Source organism: Chenopodium album, chromosome 2 (assembly GCF_948465745.1).
Source record: "Chenopodium album chromosome 2, dcCheAlbu1.1, whole genome shotgun sequence".
Lineage (NCBI taxonomy): Eukaryota > Viridiplantae > Streptophyta > Magnoliopsida > Caryophyllales > Amaranthaceae > Chenopodium > Chenopodium album.
In genome coordinates, this window is record NC_137835.1 from 72393200 (window position 1) to 72417268 (window position 24069).

A 24069-nucleotide genomic window follows, 5' to 3' on the forward strand; every position below is an offset into this window, starting at 1 on the left:
TCGGTTAAATTAAAACCTTGGCAATCTTATAGCCTCGTTTAAAAAGTGGAAAGATAAACGTCGCCCTCAAATCTCTAACTAACGCCCGAAAAATAACCTAAAATGACGTACGTAGCCTTGTCATAAAAATATTATACAATTATTATTTTTACCTAAACTTAACACTTTTACCCTACAAAAAAATTTTAAAAATTCTATCGAGTGTTCACCGGCCACCAACAATCAATTGAACCACCAACCACCATAATTTTCAAAATCAATCAAATAATTGCACCAATGTCAATAAAAACCTAACTCTTCTTCCTTACCAGAAAATAAAATGAATATATCTTTAATAAAATACATACGGAGTATATAAATAAAAAAAAAAATTACAAGTCTGGCCAAATATTTTAGGAAACCTTTATATTTCATATATATATCATACTGTTTTTAACACCCCTAAATATGAAAGAAAACTCACCTTATGGTGACTACTCTTTTAAAACCCCTAAATAAATCTAGTATACAAAGACACACAAACCCTCTTGCACGACGTACTAGATGTGCACGGGTGACGGCTGTGCTAAGGTAAATTTAGTGATCTACAATTCTAGCTTATTACTCCGTATAAGTTATGTTAGCTATGCATTGAAAACTCTGAAATACAACTTTCTTCTCAAGTGGTCGCACATTTGACAGCTTTAAAGGGGAAATTACTTGACCAAAGACCTCCCAACTCTCCAAGCAATCAGACCCTGGCCTTGCTAAAGCTTTAAAGGGGAAATTACTCAAGACATGATAGTTAAATCCGAGAGTTGACCATCCAAGAATCCTTTTACAAAAGCTTTAGAATCATCCATGAAACTGACTCTTTATGACATTTTTTCCACATTAACCAAGTCTAATGCTCCCACATCAGTTCACTTTCTTTCGGGTTAATGACCTCAAAATAACCCTAATTATCGAGTACATAAATATCCTAATGCAACCTATATACTTGAACATACACTAGATCAAGTCATTGTCTTGTCAGGGAAAACCAAAGTACCTAACACAAGCATTCATCTACCTTGGTTTGAAACTTCGATCAGATTGTACTACTATAGCAGTTTTTGTTAATGCCAAAGTTTGCAAGTTAATATCATACTTGATAGTACCCTTCAGTTACTCTTCTGACAACCAATTCCCTATATCTTGATTACGTGCTGACTGCAGCAGGTTTTCATCTGCAAACCGAACAACCATATGCTGCAAGGCTGCTCCTTAAATTATGTAATCCAAAGTCCAAAGGAGTTTTAATTTTGTTGGACTATTAATGTAAATGATCTAAGAGAAAGAATTTAAAAAAAAAAAAAAAAAAAACAAAAAATAATGGAAATCATGCAATCCATTGAGAGAAATATCAATCTGATTAAGCTTAGGTTTCTAACCCACAAGGCCACAATGGCATAATCTTATGGAGAATATTTTGTATTTGGAAATGACTTATTGGATGCAAATCTAACAAGAGCTCGTATGTCATAATCCTCTTAATTATAAACCATAAAAGCCATTAAAAACATATAAGTTGAACAAAAGCTAAGGGGAATAGTCCCTGAATAACAGAACCTGATAGTCTGATACATATAAAACACATTGGACCAATATAATTTGAAGTGTACTTATAAATTACATTAACACAAGTACATTAAGGACATACATTTTGCACTTACTAATTAACAGTCTAGCATAGTTGCATGTACTTGGACTGAACTGATACAGGCCATACATTCATCAGCCAAAATATGACATTCTTACATATGAGTTTTATGCATACATCCAAGATTTCACATGTGAGCTTAGACACGCACCAGTATATTTCACCATGGTAGAGAGGCAGTAGCAACAGAAAAAATTACACTGAGCATTTAGCAACTTCAGGCAGCGGGTGCTACTAGTATGCATCTCTGTAAAGGGCAAATAATCCATTCAGTATCAAATTTTATAGTATCCCTCATTCCCTCCCCACTATAAGGCTATGACAATTTGTTCAAAAAAAAAAGTCTATGATAATTAAATTGGATAAAATGCAGATATAAAGGACAAATGTAACAAAGAAAATCTGATAGCAAACCATAAGGTCCATAACTATTAGAAAGCTTCATCCTTATACCAATAACATTAGCACTTGAACAAATAACTATACAAGGCTAATACTCATGCAGATTTGCAATACTTTTTTATATAGGAAAGAAAAAGAAAACATTCGGAAACCCTTCTCACAAGGAAAATACAGATTTGCAATCATATCTAGTATAAGAGTAGCATTCATTATACCTAAAAATTTTACTAGAGAAAACCAACAAAGCAAGTCGAATAACGAAGAATATATACATATATATAGTGTATTTGTGCCTTACAAATCACATTCCCCTTAATTGTATCTCATAATAAATAGGGAAGAAATCACACATTCCAAAGAAATTTTCATTCAGTGGATAAGTCATAAAAGTGTAAACCCAACAGATTAGAAAATGAAAAAGTGCTGAATCCCGATTAAGAGGATGTGCAAAAACAACACAGGGAACATAACTTGAGTCAGAATTTATTGTATGGGACAAAAATGTAATGTAATCTGAAGGAATAACAACATTAAGTATCCTTGAGTAATGTATGTCATGAATAGCTAAACATAAAAGCAAGTATAATTATAGCATGTTAAGCTAGGAAAATTTTATAAAATGAGAAATGCAAGAGGTACCTAGTTAAGTGCATCTGCAATTCTTATAAGTTTAACCATAGAAATGTCAAAGTCTTCCTCAAATGACTCCACTATATTGTAAGCATTAACAACAACAACCAAAAAAAAAAAAAAAAAAAAAAAAAAAAAGGTGTATGGAAGAAACTAGCTAGCAATCACCTAGAATCTCTACATAGACATAGCCCCATTGATCCTCTCCATCCTCCTTTTATCAACCTGTATGAAGCTTCCTCAAGAAGACACGGTGAAAACTACTAATAAATGAAGTTTTAGACCTGACTCTAATATCTTTTGCACCAACTGGCAGTTTCACAAAGCTTAATTCTTTGACATCAAAGTCAATGGAGAAAAAGATATGTCCCTTGTTTCAAATTACATTAGGTATCATCACAGCTTTGTAAGAATACGTACCCACCTCCATTTTTTAGATGCTAATCAAGAAGATTTATCCTATCAGAATTCGATGGTCCACAGATCACTATTGAGTAGATAAATTACATTTACACAACTGAAACCCCAAAGGAACAATTGTATAATTATCTGAATACCAGTGAATTGAAAAGACAATGAGGAGTAGCAAGGACTTTCTCATGCAGGGGATCTACACTCTTGTCTCATCCTCTTCAGAGTCTCGGGTGGGCTTCTATATAGGCATCAGTCCAAAACAATGCCAACAAAAAAGTATGAAAATATGAATTATAGATTATTCAGAATATGAGCAGCTTTCATATGCACAGCTTAAACATTCAATGGCTAGCAGATGCGTATTGCAATTGTTTTCGTTACGTTTATAATGCACAGGAATGTAACTAAGAAATCAATTACAGTCTAGAGAACTTCATGTTTTACACAAAAACACTTAGCTAGAATCTTACACTGGCAACCTGCCAAACCTCCATCCAAAACTTCATGGATTTACATATCTCCCAAAAAGTATTCATCAAATGCTTCCTCTTCCAGTTCCTTGTTGTGACTACTAGACTATTTTGTAAATGTTTATGATCTGCTTATTGTAGTAAAGTGTTGCTATTTTCACGTTACTCATTTTGGTATGGAGATAATCATATTTAGAACTTGAAAGCCTTCAACAGAGAGTCAAAGCTTAAGACTAAATCTGCAAATAATTAAGATCTTATATAAAGTTTATCTTAAGACATCAGAGGTTTTCATTTACTCATAATACTTTAAAGCACTATTTGTTAGATGGATGATCAAGACTCCACAGTGAAGACTGATGCTTCACTTTTAGGTGAAGATCCAAGACTGCCTCAAGAATGTGCTAAAGCAAACTTCTTACTTGTATCATACTTAACGTCTCACTAGCATTCTTACTGACTCAGACTTGGCATTGATTTTCCACCATAAACCTCCCACGTTCAATTCTACTAATTCGGATCATATTTACATTGAGAATGCTAACACCAAGTCACCAACCTTATTTTCAAGACATGGATAGACACAAATGATGACAAAACTAATTACCATTTTACCCTATGTCACATCATTACACCTGTTAACACTAAAAATAAACCCAAAAAAAAAAAAAAAAGTAATTTTAGGTCACTTAGGTAGCTCAATGCCAAAAAAGAAGGTCAACAAGGGATATCAAGCAAACGTAGCAACTTACAATATTTTGGGTTTAATAAGGTAGTTAACTACAACATGTTTTTATTAGGTAATTTCACAAAATCTCAACTTTATAAGGTAGTTTCTTACAAAATAATCCTATTCCAAATAATTTCTTATTTAAGTGATTCCGATTTTTTTTTTTTCATATAACAAAATTACCTTAAATACTTACTTTGTGACGATGAGTAGATTTTGGAAGGGCATATAGGAAAGACCACATTATTGAGGGGAGTAATTATTCATTGTTCAACTCTGGTGATGGATTAGAAATTGTTTGGTGTTTAAAGGTAAAGGGAATGCAACTTCATTCACTGATGGTTAGGTAAATGTGATAAAAGGTTATATGATCCTATATAAGGACAAGTTCAAGAAATATCTATATAGAACAACAAAAAACAATTCTTCTTGAACAATGCATTTTAAAGCATGACAAAAGACAATTAATATATCATAATGTGTATTTCACATATTTTAGAAGATGTAAGTGGGAAAAATAAATCACATAATTAAGAGCAAGTATTACCTGTGATCTTCCAGAATCAGCCATCATCAACACTTCATCAATTTCATAGGAATGATGAGATAGTCTCATCAAAACCATTGTGCAAAACCAAGCTATCGACATAAGTCTGGAAAGAAATCCAGCTACTCATGATACATGATTTTTTTTTTTTCCAAAGTTCGCATTTGGTTGCTTGCAAAGTCATAAGACATTGTAGCAAGAGTGTTGTTCAACAAAAACATATAGCTATTTTTACCATATACAGCACCTAAATTCGGCTCTCCTGAAAACCAAAGCCTCCATGGATTCTCTCTGCCATCCTTTTTCAAAACCCATATGCAGATACTTTCAGAGGACATCGATAAAACTGCTAAAAACTCGCCATGGGCAAAAATAAGCCTATCAGTCCTTTCTTACACAGAATCGGGCAGTTGCATGACACTAAATTCTTCGACATCAAAGTCATACAAGTAGAGCTTCCTAATAGCTCTAGGTTTTCTGTATAAATCATTATCAATCCAATATACAACCCTCCACAACAAACTAACCTTCCACAACGCCTAAACCCCGATATAGCCCAACCCGACTCACTCACCGGATTGGGTTTAACCCTCCAAAGGTGATCAGTGAGTGTGTAAAGAGGATGCCCAGTTTCTCTGGCATTTTCGTAAATAAACCAACAACTTTATTTGAAGCCCACAATAATAAAATAAAATTTGTTGATTTATTCACGAAAATGCCCCATGAAAAACAAATTTTGTTTCACATGGAATTTTCCACGAGTAAACAGCTATATAGACCTTATCATCACTAAACCTACGAAGCACCTTATGATCATTACTAGAAGGGGAAAATTAAAGCATAAGTTACACAACAACGACGAATTCTACTCCAACAGTCCAACGAGTCGTAATAGGACAACGGGGAAGAAACAATGATTTTCTTATAGAAGGGTTCAACAAAATCGAACGGCATTTGTACCGTATTTCAACAAAATCAACTCAGGTCGTAATTGAATATGGTTCAGGCAATTCAACAAGATGTGCAACCTTACAATGTGTCACTACTACGAATTGTGAAAAAACATCCAATGCCCACAAATCTTTCAATTGCTATCAGATGATGAGTAAATTTTTGGGAATTGTAGTTGTACCGATTAAAATGTAAAGGAATGAAATTGGAAGAATCAATGAAAGTTCTACAAACAGACCTGATTTTTAAAAGGGTTTTTGAAGGTAGCCATCTCTAACAATAATTCCAGCGGCAAATGAATGTCCTCCGGCAATCTGTCGACCTCTCCATAATTCTCATATCGGCAATTGAACTCATAATTAAGCAAAAGAGTCGGTAATCTTGGGTATGAAAGAGCCAAATTTTTCTACTCTCCGTCCTTTAATATTTATATTATTTCTGTTTTTTACTTAACATGTATTTTATTGGAAAATTTAACAACAATAAACCAACCTTTGCTCCATTCTCCCAAAATGGACCAACCTTTAAATCTTTCAAAAATAGACACAAGTTTGTATTTTTTTCTCCCAAATTAGATCAAGCAGGTCACTTGACTTGTTATACCAGGTTGCAATCCACGTGTCAAGTCCTTATTAGTTACGGAGTAATTTTTTTAAAAAAATATTTTGATAATTGATAAAAAAATATTTATTTTAATTTTTAAAATCAAATAATTAAAAAAAAAACATCCTCCCTTAGTCCCTTTCCCCACCACTGCCAGCCCCACTCCCCACTAGCCACCTCTCCCCGGCCAACCGGCGGCCGACGCTTAACTGCAAGCAGCACCTCAACACACAAAAACCAATCAACCAAGATCAAATCCGACACCAAGATAAAAATCGATCCCCTTTAATTTCTCTGATCCGATCTCCTCTAATCGGATCTCATTCTACCCAGAAAATCATCAATGGCGCGCCACCGCATCACCGCCTCGCCTTCTTCTTCTTCTTATCAATTATCATGTGGAACAATCGACCCATAATACCCATCGACAAACTCAAACTATACTTTAAAAATTGAATTTTTTTTTGCTCAATTTATTTATGAGAAATTTATGAGGGTGATATCGTGTGGAACTTTCACAAGAAACACAACTATGCTTAATTGATTGTGGTAGGGATATTTAGCAATTGATGTTGATGATAAAATGGGTGTGGAAATTATTTAACTATGATTAATTGCTGCCGGAATCTAAGTTTCCGATGACGATGAAATAGATTACTCCATCAAACCTGAGTTTTATAATTCTGATCTTGATGACAAGGATGAGTCATGGGTGGCTAGAAAAAGAAAGTTCCACGAAAGACGTCATGCTCAGCTCGCAGTAGGTGGGGGGAGGAGGGCTAGCAGTGGTGGGGGTGGAGGGCTCGCGGTGGTCAGAGTTTTTGGTTTGTTTGTTTGTTTTTTTTTTTATTATTTATTTATTTATTTATTTATTTTGTTTTGTTAATATTTTAAATTAAAAAGATAAATAAATGAAAAAAAGAAGTGACCGGTTATTTAGGTCATAAGTCAACTTGGTCTAATATGGGAGAAAAAAATGCAAACTTGTGTCTATTTTGGGAAGATTTAAAGGTTGGTCCATTTTGGGAGAATGGAGCAAAGATTGGTTTGTTGTTGTTAAATTTTCCTATTTTATTTTAGGTAAATTTACTTTATATTTACAAGCTATCCCACTTTCTTTTTCATTCTCCCTCACTCTTTCTCCTCTCTTTAATATGTGTGCCTAAATCAACGCGTCAACTAAATGAAAACGGAGGAAGTATATAATTATGGGACGAATGGAGTACCTTTTTGTGGGGATTACAATTAAAACTTAAAAGCATCTTCTATTCACTTGACTATTTGAGTCTATAAGTTACGTTTTTTGTTGGGGATTACAATTAAAAGTATCTTCTATTCATTTGACTACTTGAGTCTATAAGTTACTAATGGACTATATGAGTTTGTAAGACTATAAGTTACTAATTGACCCAAAGTTTGGTTTATTACCCAAATCAAAAGTACAACAAGCTACGGAGTAAATTTGTATAAAAATTAACACCCTTGCGACATATTGATATAAAAATTATAACCGATGACATATTATTATTAAAATTAGCAAAATGTAACAAATTGGTATAAAAATTTGTATTAGATGACAGATTAATATAAAAGTTAATACAATGATAATTAACCTTCATTCATGTCGAAGTAAGCATGTACTTGTATTATATTAAAAGCAAGGAATAAAAAAAATTTGGAGGAGTTTCTTTATGCTCAAATTTGAGGAGACTTGGAGAGTTGGAGGAGGCGGGTTGGAGTATGTCACTGACTTGGAGTCATTACACTTTTACTCCAATGATCAATTGAGCTTCTCTGAAGACGAGGTCATCAATGATGATGGCATGCCTTGGAACCTTCATCAGAATCTCCGTTGTCTGAATTTTGATCACCTCAAAACTGAAAAGTCTACCAAAGGGAATGCAGTATTTGACCTCCCTTCGAAGCCTCGCCTTTGATGATTATGAGAATTTCATTGCCCTGCCTGAATAGATAAGTAGCTTATCTTCCTTCAATCCCTGTCCATTAAAAGATGCAGTGCCATCAAGTCATTTCCTGAATCAATGCGCAACCTCACCTCCCTTCAGAAACTTGTGATCGATTGCTGTCCAGACCTTGAAGAAAATTGTAATCTACTGCCTTTCTGTTTTCAGTTTTGTAATCCACTAACTTGCCTTTCAATTATTTTAGAACTTAACATAATGCAAAATTCTATCTAATCTATCCTCTTTTTGAATCAACCACATGCCATTATTTTAGCAGTCACAGCAGACTTGTTTACAGAATTTCGTCTTATACAATAATCTTTGATCTAACTTCTTGGAGTCATGATTGCTCAGCTAGTTGTCATGGTCATCTGCTGTCTTGGTTATTTTCAGCTGGCTTGGACATTTTCATTTCGTATAAATCGTGTGTGCCCCAAAGTTGATTGATTTTGAGGGTATAACTCCAGAGTTGTTCTTGTACTTCCTACCACTTCTAGCATTTATAGATGCCTAAATCTGATATACAGCATAAAGTGATTTGTATACTTCTTATTTTGGTTAGTTTACCTAAAATTGCCACCTATTTAATATTTATTCCCTCAGGTACTAGTTGATCAGTCTCAGGATGCGGTGATTCTTTATTTACTCCCATACATATCGATAAGCTGCGTTCTGTTCTTTCAGTTTGCCTCATGCTCAGGTTCTAAACTTTTGTTCTCAATATATTAACTCCTTGCCCTTTTATTTGCAGTGACTTCTTGACTAGGTCCTGTGACACTAGTAAAGTTGTGGATGACATAATTTTGAATGACCTGCGAGCCTTTTGTTTATTGATCAAATGTGATATAGAATATCCTAAAATCTATCAGAAGTCTTTTGCCCCGCCAGAACCAACTGTATTTGTGCAAAGCTGATTTGATGTAAATTAAAATCCTTTCAGGTAAGATTGGAAGTATTTGGAACTTTCGTTTACTTAATGTAGCTAATTCCTTATATCATATCAAGTAGTCTACTTATTTCTGTATATGCAACCGCTTTTTTTTACAGATTCTCTGTTGTAGCGCCTCCAACAGCAATGACTACAGTACGATATTCTCTATTGTAGCGCCTCCTTCAAGAGCAATGACTACAGTACGATAGCTACGACATCATTTTATCAAGTTTTCGGATCACCAGGCTAAACTCTATACCACCAGCCCCACCCCACATATCTTCAATTTGTACTGAACAAGTACATATGTTTCTCAGTTCTCATGCTGCAGCCAGCAGTTATGTTAAATCAACTCACATCATCTAATTCTTCTTTTTCGAGATCTGGGTATTGGGAAGGCCCTTTCTTATTTTTGTATTGTACAAACTCAAAAATTATGTTCTGATAAAGAAAATTGAGTAAAAATAATACTCACAAACTAAAAAATTAAGTTTTGATAAGTTTGTACAAAGAAAATTAAATAAAATAATAGTGCACCAATGCATTTTAGAGTAAAAATTCCCACTCCCCAAACCTACCTTCAGGTTACAGGGGAAAATTCGCTTTGCACAAGTGCAAAACGATCAATGCCTATTGGAAAACACCGTTTTAAGATGATGAAATTGTTAATTATCTTGCAAGTAGCTAGCCAATGATTAAAATCTATACTCAAGCCTTTAATAATTTGTTGATTGGACGAAAATTATAATACTTGAAATAGAGATTTATAATTTGAAATTCATTGCATAATAGCATTTATATATAGATGTGCAATCTTAGGGATCTTTACACTTATTGTATGCTATGGTATATATATAGTATATATAGTCAACCCTTCAAAGGTTGAACATGACCTTAATGGCTTTGCCACCCTTAGCACTTGTTTCGAAAGCCTTCATGACATCTTCTTGAGTGAATCCAAATCGGTGAGTAATGAGAGGCTTCACATCAATCTTCCCACTGCTTATGAACTCAATGCATTGTGGCCAAGTATTCTTGTAACGAAACACTCCCAACACATCCACCTCCCTGTCATATAGACAACATAACAAAATTGATACATATACTTTCTTGAAAAATAACTTTAATATCACAATGTTTCATAATTGATCAAAATTTATAATCTATGTTTACCTTGATGCAGCAGGGGTAAGAGGAACGGTCATGTTGCAATGACCCATTCCAATCAAACAAACCTTACCACCATTACGAGTAGCACCAAAAGCAGTTGAGACAGTTTTCTCAAAACCAGCACAATCCAAAGTAACATCAATATCTTTTCCCATCACTTTCTTAATCTCATCAACCTCAGCTGAAACAAACTGCAAGAAAAAAAACAAAAACATTTTTTTAGATATTCGTTTCAAAAATAATAGTTGTCAAGTAGTTTAAAGGTAATTTGTAAAGCATTATCAAACCTCCTTAGTTGATGAAACTTTCACAATTCCATCAGCACCAAGGCTCATTGCAACAGAGAGACGATGATCATCCACATCTGCCACCACAATCCTAGGCGCGCCAAAAGCACGAGCTGATAGCAAGGCAACAAGGCCAATAGGTCCAGCACCAATGATCAAGACAGTAGTCTCAGCACTAACATTAGCACGGCGACAACCATACACACCAACACTCAATGGCTCACACATTGCACCTTCCTCCAATGAGACATTTTCAGGCAGCTTGAAACATAAGTCTGCAGGATGCACAATCTACATACACATAACATTCATAAATTTCATATACCATATTAGTGGACCTTATAATAATAAATAATCAATAATTAACATATGTATTAATTAGATATAAACCTGATCAGCAAGAGATCCATGAATGGGAGGGGTAGCAAAGAAGCGCATATCAGGGCAGAGATTGTAAGACCCTTCTTTGCACCGGTCACACCTCCAGCAACCAATCCCGGGCTCAAGAGCTACTCGATCCCCCGGAACGAGTGAGGTAACCTCGCTACCGACTTCTTCAATGATCCCGGCACATTCATGACCGATCACCATAGGCTCTTTCACATGGTAGTCACCACAGCTCATTGTCTAATCAAATTAACCATAACACAATCAAATTAGCATTACAATTAATTATGAAAATATTATTTAATTTAATAATTTGCATAATGTATATGTAACATATGAAAACACCTTCAAGTAGTGCACATCACTACCACAAATCCCAACAGCCTTCATTCTTACTCTCACATCTTGAGGTCCTGTCACAAACAAAATAAAATAATATAAAATTGTCACGTGCTCAAATACTTTACTAGTTTAAATTACACTATTAACGTGACAATTAAATCTAGACGAGTATAAGTTAATTACCGAGAGCAGGGAGGTTAAAAGGAAGAATGCGAAGATCATTAACTCCATATAACCAAGCAGCCTTGTTCTCTGAAAGAGAGTCAACATCACTAGCACTTGCTCCTTTCCCCATTATATCCTGAATTTCTCTCTTTTTAGGTTTAATCACACAATAATAAATTATTTTTATTCTTGTGAATTTTGATTAATGGATGAAGGGTTTATATAGGGAAAATTATAAAAGATTATTTTTTGTTAATTTGATATCTTTGTCATTTGATAGCTATCATGTGAGATTGTGGGTTTATCTCAAAGATTAATATCTTAATCTGTCAATGTATCATATCAAATTTGATTTTTTTTATTTATCAATTTATTTTTTTGTAGCTGTATGCCTGTATTATCATCCTTATGCTATCCAGTAAAATAAAGTTATTATCCATATAATCCAGATTATAAGAATAATTCACTAAGATCTTCATTCAAATGGTCATCAGTGACGTCAATTTGCAATTCACAAACTCTTTTAGCTATCTTTTATGATTATGTAAAATCTCAATTGATCATCATACAGTATAATTTTAAAATACTATTGTATACGAGTATTTTTTATTTTATATCTTTTTACTAGAATGAAACCACAAATCTTCTGTATTGATGATCAAGCATTCGAGTGTATATAAAAATTTCACTCAAACAGTGCTTGTATTTTGATTATACAAGTAGTAATTTTTATTTTTTTTTTTGAAAAAATTGTCGATTTGATTAGACATTAGAGGAGGAAACTAAGAAATTATAGTGGGAATATTTGATGGCGATCAACAGTTACAAAATTTCAATGAGAACCAAAGTTGAAATTTTAAAAAAAAAAAATATTTGCTTATTAATTGAAATAATATATTGAGTAGTTGTAAAATAAGAAGATTATGGTCAAATTAGAAAGCTACAATGTTTAGTTTTAATCTATTTTAGACATTGATAGTTTGATGGTAAATGTTTTAAATTTAATGGTTCAAAACCTAAATCAATCATGCATTAATTTTTAATAGGTCTTCAGTTTTAATAATATTAGAGATGTTTACGGATAGCTTAGTATCCATTTACGGATAAATCAGTATCCATTTTCTAGTACTTTCAAAGTTTGTGTTTGCATGTATTATCCAAGTCCAAGATAGTAAAATGATAGAAAAAAATATATAATCATGCAAAATGGTGGGTACTGGGTAGACATATACATCCAATCAAGGTCTAATTAATTACACAGCTACCCTCTTTAATTAGTAAGCGTGGCTAGATGAGGCCAGAGGGCCATGAGGCCATACATATACGGATTATGATACTTGTACTCCCTCTTTCATAAAAAAATAAACAAAAAATAAATAAAAAAAATCGCATTTTTGGGCGTATTCAAAAATCCATAAGTTTGATCATTGATATTTTTAATCATTAATTAGTAAAAAATTATGTTTTTTTTTTTTTTTTTAAATGACAGATTATCCTATCAATATGGAAAAAATTTCATGGGAAGGACTAAGGTCCAAGTGTATACAATATAAAACATTAGTGAAATTTAGGTGAAGTGAACACTAATTCAATCTTTTAATGTGTTATTGAAATTGTATTGCGACCTAGCTATGAGAATAATGTGAGCAAAAATGTTTGAAGAATAGGGGGTAGAACCCATGAGGCCGTAACCTAGCTAGAATTGAATCAAATATATACATCGTCATAAACTCCCTTAAAATGTTATTTGTAAGTAAGATTAGAAAGTTCAATCTGTTGAGGCAAAAGAGCTAGTAGTGGCAAACTGGATGGTTGAAGTAGCTTTAAAACGAAAGGGTAAATAATTTTAATTTTGAATGAGTCATTAATAGAAACTTCGTAGCATATAGACAATATCAGACACATCAAAATAGGTAGCATTAGCTATGACCAACTGTACAACTAACCTTGTGTATTAGTATACAAAAACTTCCAGCACGGTTGCGTTCCATTCTACACCTCCATAACTTAAAAAACTAAAAATTTTATGACCACAGTTACGATTGAAGAATGTCCCTTCAGTTTGTGTAAGGGAGAAGTTGAAGATGCGCGCTTACTTTCTACTGCTAGATACCCGTGTCATTGACCCTTTACCCTTGAACATTAGATCCATAGACAGCCCAATGGTTGATGGTTTCCATGCATGGAAGAATTTCCACGACGAAGCCAAGTCCTGATCTTTACTGGTTCTCTTCTTCCTTGAAGTCCCCTGAGCAGGCGTTACACTTCTTGACTTTGACAATGCAGGCTTCAAATGTGATGTATCAAAGGAATGCTCAGTTGGGCCAAAGGACAGAGGACCGTTACTGGCAGTATCCAGAGGAACTCCAACAGCTCCATCTTGATGGGGCGGAGGGAACTTTTCACTTTTGCTCTTTGCATTTGCTTGTGTCACAAATCTCATCCTCTGGAAAACTCAAAGGTATATAATTAGTTGCTGCATCCCATAACAAGACAGATATCTGTAGTATTTTTTCTCGCAAGGAAAACAAATTCATCTCTATAAATACTAGCACAGGAATATCAACTTCTCATACTTTTTAACTTGTAGCATTTTTAAGATATTAATCAATCAAAATTTTGCATTGAAACTAAACAATAATAAACAATGCAAGTAGTTTAACTTCAAAGGCATTGTTATCTTAACCTGAATTTCACTGATTTAATGGAATTTAAAACTGATTAAAACTGGATTTCAGTGAAAAGATTTTGACAAACCAAAAGTCCAAAATTAAGTTTTAGTGATTAAAGTTGAATTATACGAATTCTGTTTAGTGTTTTCCTTATATAAAGTAGCTGATTTAAACTGGATATCATTTGCAGCACATTCCTGAAACTACTGATGAGACATGCAATGTAGAAGGCAGCAGTGAAGAAACCCAAAAAAGGCTACCAAAAACAGTGGAAAAAGCAAAAGGGAAAAAACAGACACATCAAATAAAGATTGTTCAACATACATCCAAATTTGTTTGTAGCTCAGCATTTGCCTCTGGAGCAGGAATTGCACGGCCAGCCCGGTCACGTATTCTAACTCTCTTGGCACCATCAGCAATGCTAGATTTTCCACTTAAGCCCCTTTGCCTATTATGAAGGTGGCAATTTGACAGTAAGCACTATGAAGATAACTGGCAAATTTAGTGAAAGTATAACAATATAAAACAAGTGCAATTTTTTTTTTTTTTTTTTTTTTTTGGGAAATAATATAAAACAAGTGCAATAAAAGTGGAGGTAGTGTAAACCTTCTTGCAGCTTCATCCCGTAGCTTTACATCTAACTCTTTGCTGGGAGGATACTTTGGCAAAGTAGACGGCTCACAAGCATGAGGTTCAGAGGAGAAGAACTATACATGAAGGCAACCAATTAATTTATGTAAGCTTACATATCAAACCAACCTTTTCTTTCATCTCATTTAGGGAGGGGGGAGGGGGTAAAAAGAAGACACCATCTTTACTTGCAATAGCTAAATAGCACAACCAATGTATGTATGTGAATCAGATCATCAAACTAAAAAGCAATAACAGCCAATAAGATCAAGCTGAGCAGTCTAACTGCTATTCAAATCTCCATTTCTCTTTTTACGCCTGAGATTGTTCTATTTGTGGAAGGTGGACACATGTTGACGAGTGAATAATATAAATTATCATACATGACACAAGGAGTTCAAAGATGAGCCTTTAATTTTTCAGTTCAAAACATGCAGTGTCCAATAAAATACTCACTTCACCATTTAAAGCGTCAGTAGCAGTGCCTCGTCCTTCAGGATCTATTGAAAGAAGTGAATCAACCAGTGGGAGGGAAGAAGGGGGGAATTCTTTAAAGGTCTCTGAAATACAACGCTTGTAGGGCTGCTGTGGCTTGAAAAGAGTAGCATTTGGTAGCTTATATTTTTTCCAGTACTCTTCGGAAGGAGAGCCGCACAACTTGAATATCTTGTGAAGCTGCTCTACCTGGCCACACAATAGATATAAATGTGAATTACAAGTCTAGAACAAAACTTCAAAACATTTAGCCTAGAAAAAAACATGGTCAACGGTGAGAAATATATCCCAGACAAGGATAAAGGACATATAGCAAGAATGAAGCTTAAAAATTGTCAATCAAATCATGAGATCTTGGAGAAATGCAACACCTCGGTCCGCCCTGGCATAATTGGCTTTCCAGCTAGTAATTCTGCCAGAATGCAGCCAGCACTCCAAAGGTCAACACCAACACTATAATTTGTGGCTCCAAGAAGCAGTTCTGGAGGACGATACCACAGGGTGACAACTCGACTGGTCATAGGTTGCTTTTGACTAGGATTGTAAATTGTAGCTAATCCAAAATCAGCTATCTTAAGAACTCCTTCATTGTCAATTAAGAGATTGGAGCCCTTAATGTCACGGTGCAGAATTCCATTGTTGTGGCAATGCTCAAGCCCAGATATTAGCTGCTTCATGAAACACTTAACCTAAAAAATCATTCAGTGATCACTAATCAGTCAGCCTTAATCATTTGAATCAGGCAGCTAATAAATGAAACTCAGAGCAGCAAAAACATATTTAGCGCATGAAGTTATTAAATTGAGATACAACAGAATCGGAATGGATCAGTGTGTAGAAGAAAAAGAAATAGTATCTTTTTATTAACACATCCAGCTATACATAATATCCGAGGAAAAATCTATTAAAGAAAGATTTAAGCAAGCTTTTGCCTCATTGGTCAGGGTGACAGCCTTAATTTCATTCTTTACTTCGTTATCTATCATAAGCTTGCAGTGGCATGTGCAGGCAGCCAGTCACAGATTATACCAAATCTTCAGTCATTTATTAATGATTCTCTCACAAGTCGTAAACTGCAGGTACCATTTCAACAGCAAATCTACTGCCTCACTGCCTCACAAAGGGGTGTCATACTGCACCAGTTAACAAACGACAGAACGTAATATATTAAGCCGGCACCAATCATAAGGTTTTTACATTCATCTCGAATTCTTGAATACAATAAAAAACTTAATCATTCAGAAATCCTATTCAGTGTTAAACCCCTAAATTATTTGGGTTACCTAAGGAGAAAGTATCAAATATAAGTTGAATTTATTTCTTACTTATTGATTGTCAAAAAAAAAAAAAAAAAAAAAAAAGGGTGAATTCAGCAATCCCTATAAGAGTGCATTTGGGAACTCAGCATTCATTTCAAATACTGGAATTCAATTGTGGAATTGTAATTGATGAATTTTACATCCAAATTGTGTGTTTGGATCATAAAGTTTGAATTCCAGAAATTCTGAAATCATATTGTACTTGAAGTTTCATTTAGGAGGCAGATGGAGGAGAGAGAAAATGAATATTAGAGAGAAGAGAGAAAGAGGAATATTGATCGAACCTTATTGATTAAGCATAGAAATTATTATCTCCTCATAAACCACAAGCTCCATATTTACACCCATCAGTTTATTAATCCGTAACCATTGTCATAAACAATTCAAAGGTTCATCTCATATAGCTACTGTGGCTGTTATTCAGACAACAAATAGAAGATAGAAAAATAAAAGGGGAAAGGTTAGCGATATGATGTAGCTCAGAATTTGAAATGACAACTTTACTAAAGTAATTTAAAATTACTAATCTACAGAATGTTAAAGTGTTGTGGATCTGGATAAATTCTAATTACAAATTCATTTGTTTGCCAAACACTTCATTTGCTCCAATTCTAGAATTTCAGATGAAATCCTAGATCCCAAAAATATTACAAGTGTTTTAGGAGTATTTTCATACTTATAACACTCAAAAAAGTTAGTATAATATAGATTGAACTACATCAAACTATATCTATTTGTACATAACTAAAACACTAAGTGGCTATATGGTAGGGATTCTTGGGAAGGTGGGGCAGAAAGGTAAGGGAAAGGAAATTTAACCCTGTTTTTCCTTGGTGATTGTTTAGTTGACATTTTTTTTATTTCTTTCTCCCCTTCTGCTTGCAGCGTTTCCAAATATTGCTCTACACAGATTCTCCAACCCAACTTGGGAGTTGAGAATTTCCCCAACTTCCTCCACAGTCCACACCATGACTCCCCTTGACCATCTTTGACCAATTAACTCCATCACCCAACCACCAGTTTGACCCAAGGCCACCAGCCACTTCCATAACTTGACCACTACCAAAGTATCAACCACCACCATTTGCACCGCCATAACTTTATCATCACTAGTCACCTCAAAGACCAAGTTAATACCGCATGACCATGATAATTAACATCCTAAACCCCATGGCCATCACAAGATTCACATTCACCAACAATGTGCCACATACTCACAGTCGTAACCACCCTGATCACCAACAAATTAGAGAGAAAAAGAAAAGGAGAGACAGACATCAACATTCTAATTAAAGATTTAAATGGTGTATTTTGACCATGAATGCTCTGGATCTAGAGATTTGATGTTCAAATTGACCATATTATCCATATCCTTCTATAATGGTGGAAGGCAGTGCCTTCAGTTGCAATGGAAGATGCCACATGCCAACTGTAACCCATTATCAAACTTGCCAGCAGTGGCTTGGTTATTGGTGAAGAGCAGTGGTGATTGTACTATTTGTAAAATGCCGGCAGTCAGAAGAAATGGCTGGAAGTTAAGAAAGAGAGTTTGATTCTGCTTGAATATGCATCTGTGTAACATACAGTCACAAAGGGTTTCAGGTCACTTTCTTCATTCAACCAAACAGCATAGGGCATTGGGGGATTTTGTAAACTTCCTTTCCAGCTTTCTTATCTCTTTCTCAATTCCTTCTTTCCAATGAGGCCAACCAAACAGCCCCAAAGTTTCAATTTCTTTATTTCATACTCCAAGCTTCATCAAATCACATTGACCCATTCAGGATGAAGAAAGATGGAACTCGTATCTTTATAATTTACATGAGAATGAAGAAAGATGGTTAGTTCTGGATCTCCAAAGTCCCAAAATGGCTTTCACACCCTTTCTCACATATTAGCACCACCCATTTAAACTTTTTTAGACAGAATGTCATTGTTCATGAATAACCACGGGCTGCTGTGAATCTCCCAAAGTAATCCTGATATGTCTACCTCAGACCATCAACATGTATTTTTCCCTAAATCTAGCTGAAGCCTAATATAATTTCCAAAAATGCTGGCTTTACTTAAATTTCAGCTCAAAGACAATGATGAGATTTGCAGGGAAGAAACAATGTTTGCTTTCATTGAAAACATCTACAAAAACTAAAGGTTTCTTTTTTTCCCAGGAATGTCTGATATTAGACAAATCTTAAGCTTCTTGTCAGAGTTCTGAGAGCATATACAATATACACTAAATCGATGGACCTATTAGGAACTTAATCCATCCACAGATCTCTCTGATGCAACTCCATGCAAAAAAGAGGGGAAGACTGGAAGAGCTTAGACAATCTTCTCAAGATACTTAGTAAGAAAACTGCCAAATCCAGAGATTTTTTTTATCTATAGAAACATTTAAGAGTACAACAACCAAATATTATATTCTGATTCAAGGGCTAGACCACTAAAACATGATATTTAATGTGGTTGATATGCTCCTGGGTATCAATTGCCAGATGAAGTCCGACACAACAATTTAAAATTATATGGCCAGAAATGTGTTGCAACCAAACATAGTCTCACTATCAGTTTAAACATGGATAGCAGTAAGGCCGCATAAATTTAAACCTCTCTAAACCCCACCTAAAGCAGGGCACATGCTATGTTGTTATAGCTGATAAAATAATGTTTTGCATCACAGATCCAAATAAGAAGACAAACATAAGCAAAGCTTGTAAGGGAAAACAAACATAAGGGCGACAAACAAGTATTGTACTCTGGACTTAAAAATTCGGATAAAAACCGATAAATGTCCAATGAACCACAATAACTCCCAGTCCAAATGCTATTGCAAAAACTCAGGCATCTAATCTTAGTAAAACAGTCACATCCTGCACTCTCAGCTGCTTGGCTTTTTCTATCAGCATAAAAGGGGACAGGATAACTCAGACTTTCCCAAGTAATAAGAAGACAAACTCAATTTAGTTTTATAACCACACAATTTGTAATTAGATACAAAACTTTTGCAGAACTTGAGGCCCCCCATTGCTCAAGATTCTCCATTAAATTACTACTGTCAAAACTACTATCAAGAAAGAACCCAAGAAACTAAATGACAAGCAGCACAAATAATAATTAAAAATACCCCAAATCAAGTAAATTACAAAACTTCAGATTAAACAATAAACAACCAAACAAATCAAATACTACCCACCACCCAGATTTAGTTTTTCCGTTCAAATTACACTATCAAGGTGACAATTAATCTCGGAAACGAGTAAAAAAAATATCGAAAAATTAAAGTACCTGTGGCTCAGTGAACTTATTACCAGCACCAAGTGAAGCAGAAAGGCCAGAAAGATCATGCTCCATGTAATCAAAAACCAAATATAAACTCGAAGACATTCGAGAAGTAACTAAACCTTGAAGCTTAATAACATTAGGATGATCAAGTTTGCTCAATACTATAATCTCTCTTGCCATAAACTTTACACTTTCAGGCTCTAAATTATCGAACCTAACCTTCTTCAATGCCACTATATTCCCTGTTACCAAATCTCGTGCTTTATATACATTGCTATACGTTCCTTGCCCAATCTAAAATCCACAAAAACAAAACAAACAATCAATCAAATGGGTATTCCGTATTTCCTTTAAAAGGCGAAACAGGAAGGACTTTCAGAGACGAACCTTATCGAGCTTCTGGAAAGTACTAGCACGGCGAGGGGAGAACCGATTAATGACATCACCAACAGCGTCAGCAAGCCAAGTGGGCCACCCATGATGGGTAGTGGGCCCACCTCCATAAGGGTCGATGACGTGGCGCCGGAGCTCAGTCGTAGAGAAGTTAGACGAATAACGAGGAAGTTTACTACTAGTACTAGTATTAGGAGAAAGAGAGTCCCTTCCTAAGGAAAGGGAAGAAGCACGGCGGCGATGAGTTGGGTTTTCCGGCGCCGGCGGTGGAGGTCCGGCGGGTCGCCGCCGGCTAATGATACAACCCATTTAAAGGCGGCGCCGCCGTCGCATCGGGTAAACGGGTCGGGTCGGGCCGAATCGGGTCGGAGAGGAGAGAGAAAAAAGAGGAGGTGGGTTGTTGGTATTGTTGTTGTTAGAGGTGTAAGTAGAAGTAGGAGTGAGGGAGTGAGGTGGTAGGAGTAAATGAGGGGTATCTAAAAGGGGACAAATACATTTACTGCAAATTTGTGTGATTGGTTGGATTTCATTTCAATGGAAAGGAGGAGAGAGAAAATTTATGAGGGTTTGAGCTAAAGTTTTGCAGCTTTGCAATGGCAGAACTTATTTTTTTAGGAGAGAGAAAATGAAAATTGAAATATGAGAAAAGGGTACTTTTTATTGATTTTTTTTTTTTTTTTTTTTTTGTTTGGGAGGGTGGAATTGTGTAGTTGAGAAGAGTAGAAAAGGGAGTTTGACGAGAGGAAAGGGACTGAAGTTGAAGAAAAAGGGGTTTATTTTTAAGTTTTGTTTATACATTTCAATTTGGGGCCCTCGGGTTCTCACACGGAGTCATAATTTTCCCTCTTTTTTGGTTGAGATCAAAGGTTTGTGAATTACTCCGTATGATGATAAATTTGACTCCACTCAAATGATTTAGAATCAAATTTGAAATTAATATAGTACTCCATAAATTTGTTGATCAATCAGGTGAAAAAAAATTAAAGTTTAAATAATGATTCAGTAAAATGTAGCTTAGGATAGGTTCAATTCAAGTTATTTAAGTTGATATGTATTTGTTAATTTCAGAAATAATAAGATTAGATTTTTTTTTAAAAAAAAATTATTTATCACTAAAAAGCTCTAAATATAAGTTTAAGAAGTTATAATCGTAATAAAAAAAAATAAAAATCATATTGGGAAAGTGTATATCAATACGAATCCAATGACAGTTTCAATTGACAATTGTTTTTAGGAAATTTAATTCAACCAATAAATAATATTAGATCGCATTATTCACATTTGGTTGGAAAATTTGAAGGCATAAGAGATCAAGTGAATTGAAGATGACCCTAGTCTATACGAATTGTTTTTGTCATTTTATTTACCACGAGGTTAGAACCCGTGCGATGCACGATTTATATAAAACATATTTTTAATTTATATATTTTAATAATAAATGTTATTATACATGAATATAAATAAGAATTACGTACACTTTGTAATTTAAAATCATTTATTTTCATCAAAATTATGAAATATCCATAGTTCAACGTAGGAGGTCATTTATTAGTGTGCTATTTAAAATTGTTTCAATTTCCTACAGTAAAATGATAGGTTTTAGTTATAAGGTAGAAACTTCTAATATTTAAATTTTAAAAATGTTAAATAGGATAGCTTTATAAAATAAATAAAAAATTAAAAAAAAAAAAAAAAAAAAAAAAAGAGAGAGAGAGAGAGAGAGAGAGCAAGAGATGACAACCAGGAAGGAAAATTTTTAGTGGTAACATCAGCATCTTCTATTTTATTAGTTGTTAATAGAATAGATTTAAAGTTTGTTTTGTTCAGCTTCAGTTCAATTCCTAATTTCCTTCTCTCATAAACAATTCATTTCAGCGCTATTAAGTTCTGTTCACTTTAGCCTCAATCAGTTCAGTTCAGTTTAATTGTTTTCATTAAATCAGAACATGCCCTTACCCTCACTCCTGAATGCACAAATTTTGAATACAATCTTGGTATCCAATTATTGAAGTTCATGTAACCCTTATCCAGTTTTGATGTCAAATTTGTTTGAATGAGAAAAAAAAAATAACTATCTTTGGAGAAAAAAGATATATTCCAAAAGAATATGGAATTATGGAGTACGTATATATAACTTTCCAATGTTTCATTTTAAAAATTAATCAAAATTTATATTATAATGTTTTGGTAAGTTTTTGGAACAATCTATGTTTATTTTAGCGAATTGATAAGTCATGGGAGATTAGTAAACCCAATATTTGTAGAATATTTCTTCCTAAAAAAAGATTGGAGAATATTTCCATGTTTGAAGGTGATGGTAGACACTTCCTACAGCTCTTTGAATTAGTCCCCTATATATATATATATATATATATATATATATATATATATATATATATATATATATATATATATATATATATATATATATATATATATATATATATATATATATAAAAGTAAACACACACACACGTAATACAAAGTACTCCCCTCGTTCTTGAAAGTTTGACTCATTTTGCATTTACACGGCCTTCAATAAACATCTTTGACCATTAATAACTTCGGCTAAGTATAAGTAAAAATTATATATATATATATATATATATAAAAGTAAACACACACACACGTAATACAAAGTACTCCCCTCGTTCTTGAAAGTTTGACTCATTTTGCATTTACACGGCCTTCAATAAACATCTTTGACCATTAATAACTTCGGCTAAGTATAAGTAAAAATTTTGAAAAGTTGATATTTGAAAAATTAATCATACATTAGGGGATTCTAATAAGATCAAACTTGTTAATTTATTTTGATTGTATAAATCATAAAATATGGTTAAAATTATTTTATTTTGACCACATAGATAGTAAGTGAGTCGAACTTTCAAGAACGGAAGTAGTACTAGATTTGACCTTTTTTATTTCTAAATATTTAAATATTTCGTTATTTTTAATTGTTATAGGGTTAATCTCAATAAATAGTTTAAAATACCATACCTAATATATAAATCAAAGGTAATAAAACTCAACACTATTTCCTCAAAAAAAACGCTATTTATGGTATAAAATGTCAATAATAAGTACAGAGTATTTATTTAGGGGGCGTTTAGTTCAAACAAATGAAATAAAATGGTACTCCCTCCGGAACTTGGAACGAATAAAACAAAGAACAATAAAACAAAGTACAATGGGAATTACAAGACATTAATTAATGTCTTTGAGTAAAACAAAGATAGAATAATATTTAATGTTGTACATGTCGTCAATCCTTTGAAAAGAAAAAGGACCGCTAATATTTTTTGATGGAAAAAAAAAGACCAATCATATTCATCTAAATTGATGTACATGGATTATGATGAAGATAAGAGTGAAAAAATAGAGAAAACAATAATTACAAAACAGAAAAATAAGGATAATTTGGGATAATTGGCAAAAATTTACTTACTAAAAAAGAAAAGTAAGAATGTAATTTTGAAATACCCAAAAAGAAAAGCAGGAATGTAATAAAGGGACGAGGGGAGTATAAAAATAAGAACTTCAAAAGCATGGATTGAAAATTCATTATATTTTTTTAGAAAAATGATATACATAGCCTTAGCTTAGG

General features: G+C 33.8%; 2 protein-coding genes across 2 annotated transcripts; both read right to left on the reverse strand.

The window, feature by feature from the left end:
- Window positions 1-10079: 10079 nt before the first annotated feature.
- Window positions 10080-11920, reverse strand: LOC145587170 (sorbitol dehydrogenase-like). The gene is made up of 6 exons (XM_081643997.1): window positions 11693-11920; window positions 11513-11580; window positions 11171-11407; window positions 10781-11071; window positions 10497-10684; window positions 10080-10391 (listed from the first exon to the last, which is right to left on the reverse strand). The coding sequence occupies exons 1-6, from the start codon at window positions 11802-11804 to the stop codon at window positions 10199-10201; spliced, it is 1089 nt and encodes a 362-aa protein (XP_081500123.1). The 5' UTR covers window positions 11805-11920; the 3' UTR covers window positions 10080-10198.
- Window positions 11921-13578: 1658 nt separating this feature from the next.
- LOC145600398 (putative serine/threonine-protein kinase At1g54610) lies at window positions 13579-21178 on the reverse strand. The gene is made up of 7 exons (XM_081656298.1): window positions 20457-21178; window positions 20073-20363; window positions 15843-16160; window positions 15433-15660; window positions 14953-15053; window positions 14671-14794; window positions 13579-14120 (listed from the first exon to the last, which is right to left on the reverse strand). The coding sequence occupies exons 1-7, from the start codon at window positions 20769-20771 to the stop codon at window positions 13767-13769; spliced, it is 1731 nt and encodes a 576-aa protein (XP_081512424.1). The 5' UTR covers window positions 20772-21178; the 3' UTR covers window positions 13579-13766.
- Window positions 21179-24069: the final 2891 nt, after the last annotated feature.